At 52.1% G+C, this 8,018-nt stretch overlaps 1 protein-coding gene across 1 annotated transcript in view; it reads right to left on the bottom strand.

Annotated features, from left to right (window-relative positions):
• LOC127750881 (la-related protein Larp4B-like) overlaps nucleotides 1-8,018 on the bottom strand; it is a 173,513-nt gene that overhangs the window by 61,731 nt on the left and 103,764 nt on the right. Inside the window, exon 2 of the mRNA XM_052273529.1 lies at nucleotides 994-1,047. Within this exon, the coding sequence (XP_052129489.1) occupies nucleotides 994-1,047 (54 nt within the window). The remainder of the gene's footprint in view (nucleotides 1-993; nucleotides 1,048-8,018) is intronic.

Here is an 8,018-nt window from a genome sequence, read left to right on the forward strand (position 1 = left end):
GGCCCGCAAGCCTTACGCCAAACGATAACCAGCCAGGCATTCGCTTGTTTTGGCCATTCGCCAGCCAAATTTTTCCCCCTTTTTGCCGCGCCTCAACCCTTGCGGCCTGGCCGGGGCGGCCGTCGTCGGCCAGGGCATTTCCCTGATTACTTCCCTTGGTCGTTTGCAGCGGGAGCAGCGCAGCTCATTGAAAACGACAGTTCGTATACAGAGTAGCGGTAAGCGGCGCGTGCTATTTGGTGGTGGAGGCCGGAATGCAGAGATACAGCACTGTCCAGATGAGAATGCCGCGCGCAAATGTCACACACAATAACGTTTGTGATTGTTGTACAACTTAAAACGAGAGTACCTCAAGCTGTTGAGGGACCGGGCCGTGCCATCTCAGGAAAATACACTGGAAAATACAGGCGTTAAGGATGTTTTGGGTTCAGTTAGTAATCGCCGTGATGGTGCAATTGCGATTAGGTCTGAGTGCTTTAGTAAATAGAGCCTTGATGCATTGACCTTAACAGGTCCTTTGTTTCAGCAAAGTGCCACTCTCTGTTCGGCCCTCAATTAATTATCAAACAGGATATATTGTAACGCTTTTGAGGCGGGCATCCTTAAATCCACACAGACATAGAAAAAAAATCCTGTTTTGGTCCGCTTTCAGTTTAAGAGGAAAAGCCGGTCGGTCAAACAATCCGAGCACAAAGGTTCCGGCGAGCGGGTCCAGCACTCCACCAACTCCACCTGGAGCGGTGACGACAAAGTACTCGCAAAAAGGTTCCACTGTGGAACTTCCCCACAACTTTAAGAAAGCAGTTCACATTGTAAGACCTACTCAAAATAAGGGCGAGTTACGATGTATACATTATTAAAGGGGGAAATGCTTGTCGGTTTGCAGTGCAGGTGCACATTTTGAACAATTTACCGATTATCTACAGGTCTTGACCTCATCTACAAAGAAACTAGGCGCACATGTTGACGAAAGACTTAGAGCAGCGTACGCACCTGTTGAGGTGAGGATCCCGAGGAAGACGGCGTGAGCTCGTAGTTCAGGGTCACCTGCAAACCAACATGAGGTTAGACTTTCACACGCCAAAGCAGTACAGTACAGGACGCCACGAACATCCATAAAGTACGAGATTCACGTGCCCCAGTGCCAATGGACGTACAAGAGCGACGAACCCGATTAGACAGTACTAGAGCATCCCCATCCGGCCTGGCGAGAGCAGAAATTGGGATGCGTTAAAGAAAATATGTAAACAAGATCCCACGAAGAAATCGGTCAGTGGGAAGAGCACAAGTATTTGCAAACTCACCAAAAATTTAAAATGGTTCAATTTCTTGTGACAACGTTTTAATATATAATGGGCCACTGTTTGGTCCAGCTAGACCATTTTTACTTTCTAAAGCAAAACATGAAGGACTCACAACACTAACATGGCCGTGATGAAGAGCCAATTTGCTCCATTATTTTCCGAATAACGCCGTGCTTTACATAGTAATTAGGCACTCTAAATTAGGCGAGCTTACAGTGAGACGCTCCCTGATTTATTGCGTCAATAACAGCGTGTGAATAAGCCAAAGGACGCCTCGGCGGCTGGGGAGGAGAGGAGTGGACCTACAGGTCCAGACTCAGACTCGTGCGTAATTCAGGGCCAATCAAAAGCCGATCCCCAAAGAGGAGCCGCCGCAGGGGGAGGGCCAGCCCTCAGGGTCTGCAGTGTCGCTCCCTGTACCTCATCGCCTCAGCAGGCCAGGCTAAGGCGCGCAGAGCCCCAGGCGCAGGCCGGAAAGGAGGCTACGAAGATAATTACAAAGGCGGACGCGCTGACAACGAGGCTGATCTGAAGTCTTCTACAAACGGGCAGTTCGCACGTCGTTAAGAGTGTCGCCGACGGGCTCCGTCGCCTCCGCCGCACTTCACGACCGATAATAAACGCCTGCAAACACCCCGAAAGATGCTCACTGGGAGAGGTTTGACAAATTCAAACCAAATGTAACTTTACGAAAACAAAAACTAACATCATATTGCTTGCAATACGACATCGCACTCCTAAAAGCTTACAGTGATTTTCACCGTAAGCTACAGTAAAATCCTGCATGCTGCCACTGTAGCTCACAGTGAAAATCACTGTAAGCCTGCCTTTAAGAGTGCGCTTTGAGCGAGGGCATTCATTCCAACACGAAGAATGAGAACTCTACGCATTCCTATGCAAAATTTCGCTCCTTAGCAATTCACAGTGCAGATTGCCGTAGAAGCACGGCTGCGCCAAGGTGGAGAAATGAAATCAAGCTAACTCGGAACGCAGCGCCGCCGGCAGCGTGGCGTCAGCGCTCTCACCAGATAATGGTGCTGTCACTCCAAAGTTGGAGCCGCACCTTGGGTGTCGAAGGGCCGGAGGTCGCGTACACGCCTGCACCCCTCGGCAACAACGACAAGTGCAAAGGTGAGTGTCAGCAGCACCGTACGGTGGCAAAGTACAAACAGTTCAGTTGTAAAACATACGCTACGTATTGCTCGTCCCGGGGACACTCGGGCGTCAATTGATAGAGGACATTCATTCAACAGAAAAAAGAAAAAAACGGAGGAGGGTGCACATCAAAGCAAGGAGCAGGTAGTGTTGTACTTGGCCAAGTATGCAGGAGCTAATGTACTTGATCAAGTACGAAGGAGATAGTGTGGCCAAGCACACGCCATCATCTTCTGCATACATGACCGAGTACACACGTGGATCAACACGCCTTAGTCTACACAGTCTCTCGCATACATAGAAGGTTCAAGAGATACTGCTAACGAAGACAAACATGGGTCTGTTGAGTAGTATCAGGGCACATCGAGGAACCCCGCCGACATTGGTCGAGGACCATACGTTATAATTCAAATAGACTGAGAAAAAATCGGGGTCCGTGGTCCGTCTCGTTCTCCTGAGACAAGATATCTGACTCCAGTATTTATAGCGCACAACATTAATATGCGGCCTTCCAACCCATTGCGGCTCATTTATTGTGACAGCAGAAAGCATTAGAAAAAGTATACTTTAGTTTCAAGATAGAAATAAATTGAACACGGTGCAGTTAGTAAAAAAAATAGGAAAAGGCTGAAGGAAGAGGGGGAAAATCCCCGTAATAAGGCGATACCTGCGACGACTGCCGCCCTAGCCTGACTGGGGAAAGAAGTTTTTGAGGGGTCCGATCTGAAATGGGGTCACACAAAGTCTTCAAGTTTACACTGCAGCGTGGTCGATAAGCAATCACGCAAGGCTGAGCCGCCGCCGTTGCACGGCTCGGCGGGACGGGGCTAAGGCGGCAGGCGACGGCTGAACCACCCTAAGTCTATTTCAAGAGGGGACACGCACCCCTGGGGGGAGGTCAGGGGAATATGCTACTGCAAGGAGAGGGGGAGAGAATGTGCCCCTTTCAGTTTTCATTCCGATACAAGTGACAAGTGAGTAAGAGGGGACCAGGGGAGGGGTAGGGGGAGGTCACCAGAGGTCCATCCCTCCTGGAGTAGAAGCTAGTTGTGCTGCTGCTGCTGCTAATGCTGCTGCTACCGCCAACTTGACGAAACTCCGACCCTGTTTGGCCCACTGGGACGAGTAACTATGCCTGGTTTGGGAAATTTGACGACACGCCGCCAGACCGTTGGCGTTTCAAACAGTACAGCCACAAGCGTGATGATGATCGAGGCAATAAAAACCTGAGCACAACATTCAGAACAAAACCAGCAGCTAACATTTTGTCCAGAAAATTGCCGGTCGATTCAGGAGATCCCCGCCCGGCCGACGCCATTGTCCTGAAGCGCACTGCGTTTTAACCGGCGGTCACGTAGTATGAGCTACGCACGCGAATCCCCAAGAAGGAATTTCGAAAGAAGGAAAAGGGGTGCTTCCCCTGCATCCCGTTCAGAACTATTTAAACAAATCAATCCTACTTTTGCACATGATGTGGGCAAACAGTGCAGTAAAGCACTTTGTATGACCTCCCCACTCCCCATCCCCATCCTGCGGCCCACCTCATATCACAGATATGTGCCAAAATAAATGTTGTTGGCGTTCTGGATGCTGCGAGCGAGCCCCGCTGGTGTAAACTCCAACAGTTAGCAGTAGCGGCGGCAGCCACCTCCCTCCGGCTCTCTCCCACTCTCTCCCTCTCCCTCCCTCTCTCGCTCCAGCTCTCCCGGCCCGCCGCAGGCACAAGCAACGGGTCAGGTGTGCTTGCCTCCCCCTCTGCCCCCTCTTCCACGTCGTAGCGAGGCCCTTTACCTCCCGGTGCGCTGACCTTACCTTGGCGCTGGCTGGTGTTTTTCGTGTGTTTTCTTTTTAATGTGTAAGTTACGACAAGTGCTTTCGGCTTTCATTGACAAAAACAAGGGGGGGGGGGTATTAAGTTACGACTGTGTAGATCTGAATTTGCGACAGCAGTCTATTATGCATGACACAATCATGCACCGATGTAGAGTCATTACGGGCGCACACGCACGCAACCTATACCCTTCGCCAGCTCGAGCCAGTTGAAATCAATCGCTCAATCAACTGCTCGGCTACGGTACTTCAATCCCTAGACCCTCCTTTCCCCCGCCGCCACCGCAACCCTTCTTCAGCCGCCCCAGAGCACAACAGTCGGCGGCCTCCAAAATAACGCGCCCTTGACAAGCCAAACGAAGGCCCCGGGCAGCCGGATGTGGGTCAGGCCGGAGGCCAAGTCGACCTCGATCAGCGTCTCTCACTATCTCACCCCCACACCAAGAACGGCCAGAAAAGAACAGTGGTACAGAGACAATACCATTTGCACGGTAATTTTTTTTACATTATTTACACAAATTTACTTTGAATCCGGGAAGGGACCTTCACCGTCGAAATAAAACAACAAAACGCAAAGAACAAAAAAGTGGAATAAAAGAGCACATTTGTCATTGTTGATGATGGAGATAAGAGAGCAGTGCTTTTCGGTGAGAGGAAAGGGTGCACAACGCAGAGATTACTGGACGAGACTGTCGGTAAAGGGGAGGGATTGTTGGAAGTCAGGGAACCGGTCCGCATTCTCCAACGGAAAACGGCCGTAGGGAACGTGCGGCCGGGCGCAGCAAAGTCCCCCCGCGACGCGACCGACTGGGCGACCAAGGACCCCCGGGGAGAAGTTGGAGTGCGATAGAGCGAGAGAGAGAGAGAAAGAGGGGAGAAGAGAGAGGAAAAGTCTCAGCGCGCTGCATCGAACGAGCAATGCATTCTGTACCGAGAGAGCAGGCGAGGGAGGGAAGGGGGGGAGGGGGGCGCCGGAGTTGGAATGGCAGTAGTCGTGGGGCTCAAGGGGGAACACTCAGAGGGCGGCAGGACCGTAAAGGGTAGGCGGAGGGAGGAAGGGTGGGGGAGGGGGAGAGGTGCAAAAACCCGTCCAGGTGTAGCCCTTGACAAGAAAAAAGCAACACATCAGCTTTTAGAAGGTAAATTTGAATACGTATGCACACCAAAAGCTGTGTTTTACTACTAACCGCAATATCAATAGTAGAGTTAAGGAGGCACACGAACTAAAGACTGTGATGTTTCGTAACTGATTCACCACTGACGGAATATATTAAAACAATGACACAAAGGTTTACACAGCTTTTGTTCTCAGCTATACGCACCATATTTAAAGATATACATACATAATGGTTACAACAACAAACATTATACTGTCCTCGTTCTTGCTATACACGGGTGGCTAACAGAACAGCAGAGCCGGCCGGGCCGCTCGCCATATAGACATCAGCCGACACGTTGAGTCCCAGGGCAAGTTAGAGGGGTGGGGTTTTCCAGCAAAGCATATACAGTCGCCTCGCTATAAGGAGTAACCTGGCGGAGCAATAGCTGTACGCAAAAATTCTTATTGAAGTGTCTAAACGTAACTGTCTTGTAACAGGAATCATCCAGTGCTAAACGATAAAGTTTGGTCCATTATTGCTGAGCTTAACTTGAACTTGAAATTAAACTTTAACTTTAAATGCTCAGCTCTGTCATTGCTGAGCTTAACTTAAACTTGAAATTAAACTTTAACTTTAAATGCTCAGCTCTGTCAGGAAGCGCAGGGGTAGACCGCCCGGAAGACGGCGTGAAGTGAGGAAGTGAGGCGCCTGGCGTGAGACGTGGGATGTGAGGTGGACAGGCATGCCAACCAAAATCGCGAAAACATTTTAATTTTAGCGCGCCGCAGGCCAAGGTAGACGCACATTTAGCTCAGCTTCATACGGTTTTAACGTGCGTCTACCTTGTTTAGTATTTAGTTTTCAGCCGTGCGATGGTGAGACTAGAAGTTAGTTCATCACGATGGTAGGGACTATTTTCTTAACTCCGCAATGTTCAACTTACTTCTTATAGCGAGGCGACTGTAGCCGTGCATGGCATGTGCCCACGAGGGACTCACCGAGTGCCGGCTTCCACTGTGACCCTCCTTCCTCGATGGCCCTCCATATGTCCGGAAGTTCCGGTCGCTGCGGACGCCGCGTGCCGCCACGCCCGGCCCCAGTGATTTACACGATCGCCGATAATCTATTCTTACAACTCGCGCCGCGCACTCGACGACGCCGGCCGGCTGACTCCCCCCACCACCCCCAGTCCCCTCTATCGAGATATCGAACCGATATCAAGTAGCAGCAGTCGGCCCGACCTGGCGGGAGGGGGGCTACTACACCGCTGTAGGCCCAGCGGGCGCGGTGCGGCCCAAAGTAACGGCTGGCCCCCCGCAGCCCGCCTTCTGCTGCTGCAGCAGCAGCGGCGGCCGTCGCCCGAGCATGGACGTCATCCCCAAGCACGCCGGCGGACAGGCCAATGCCCCACCCTCTGCCCCCGCATCCCCTGCACTGCCCACCATCCCCGCGCCTTCGCAACCCGCGCGCCGGGCGAGCGAGGCGAGAGGGGAGACGGAACGTGAGGAACTACAATGCCTCCACAGGGACTTGATCTTCTGCTGGCAGCGAAGAGGTGGAGGGAGGGGAGGGGGAAGAGTATGCGCGCGAGAGGAGGGAGGGGGGCGGAGCAGTTCGGCGAGGAAGCGAGCCGCTCAAGAAGCGGAAACGATTGAGCGGTAGTATCCGCTGCACTGCACTGCACGGAGGAAGGGATCTTCGATACCCAGAATTGGTGAAAAAGGCTGGGAAGAAGAAGGTTGTCGAGGTGGAGTGGCGCAAAGGGTGGAGTGTGGCGTAGCAGTTTAAAGGAGAAGGGGTGGAACGCGGTGGGAGGGCACAAGGGGCTGGAGGGAGGAGAGGGGAGGGGCAGGCTCGCACGAACACTATGTCAGGCTGAAGCTGCCCAAGAGATTTCCTGTACCCCTCCACGTCGCCCTGCTCGGGCGACCAAGGCCCGATGCTTCAGAACCTGGGCACAATAAGGGGTGTCGCAAGCGGGGAACACGGTGAAACTCTTTCAAAATTAATACTATAATAATCGGGAAATTCACCAATAATGGACTAACGATTATGTCCACATTTCTCTAAAAATTCGTCAGACGACCGACTATTATTTACTGGCGGTTCGAGAAAGGGAAGTGCAACATGCAGTCCAAGCCTAGCACTTGTGTTGTGTTCAGAATTCGACATCACAGGCACGGCCAAACTCACTTGCAAACAGAAAGAAGCCAGATTAGGCAACGCTTCGCGACGCGCCGCTCGTTTGGTGCCCGCTGGCTAACCAGCAAGGTACGCTCATTAGCATGCGTAATTAGCTATGTGAAAAGTAATGTAGACGTATCGGCAAGGAGGCAGGTAGGGGGGAAACATGGGCGAGGGAGACGGAGAGTGTGCGAGGGGGTGAGATAGGCTTTCTTCCAGCGGACGTGCGGAGATTAGCCCGAGAGTTATGGCGTTTCGCTCCTCCGTGACTACAAATCCACTTTATTTATCACTTCCCCTGTATTATTTCAGGTAACACCCCGCGGCTTTGCAGGGGCGGGAACGCACTTGCTGTACTACACACAGTGGCGCATGCACATCGTGCCGTGACCTCGAGCAAGAGTGAGACGAGAGCGAGAGAGAGAGAGGGGGGGGGGGGAGAGAG

This window comes from Frankliniella occidentalis, unplaced genomic scaffold (assembly GCF_000697945.3).
Source record: "Frankliniella occidentalis isolate FOCC.00 unplaced genomic scaffold, Focc_3.1 Scaffold279, whole genome shotgun sequence".
Taxonomy (NCBI): domain Eukaryota; kingdom Metazoa; phylum Arthropoda; class Insecta; order Thysanoptera; family Thripidae; genus Frankliniella; species Frankliniella occidentalis.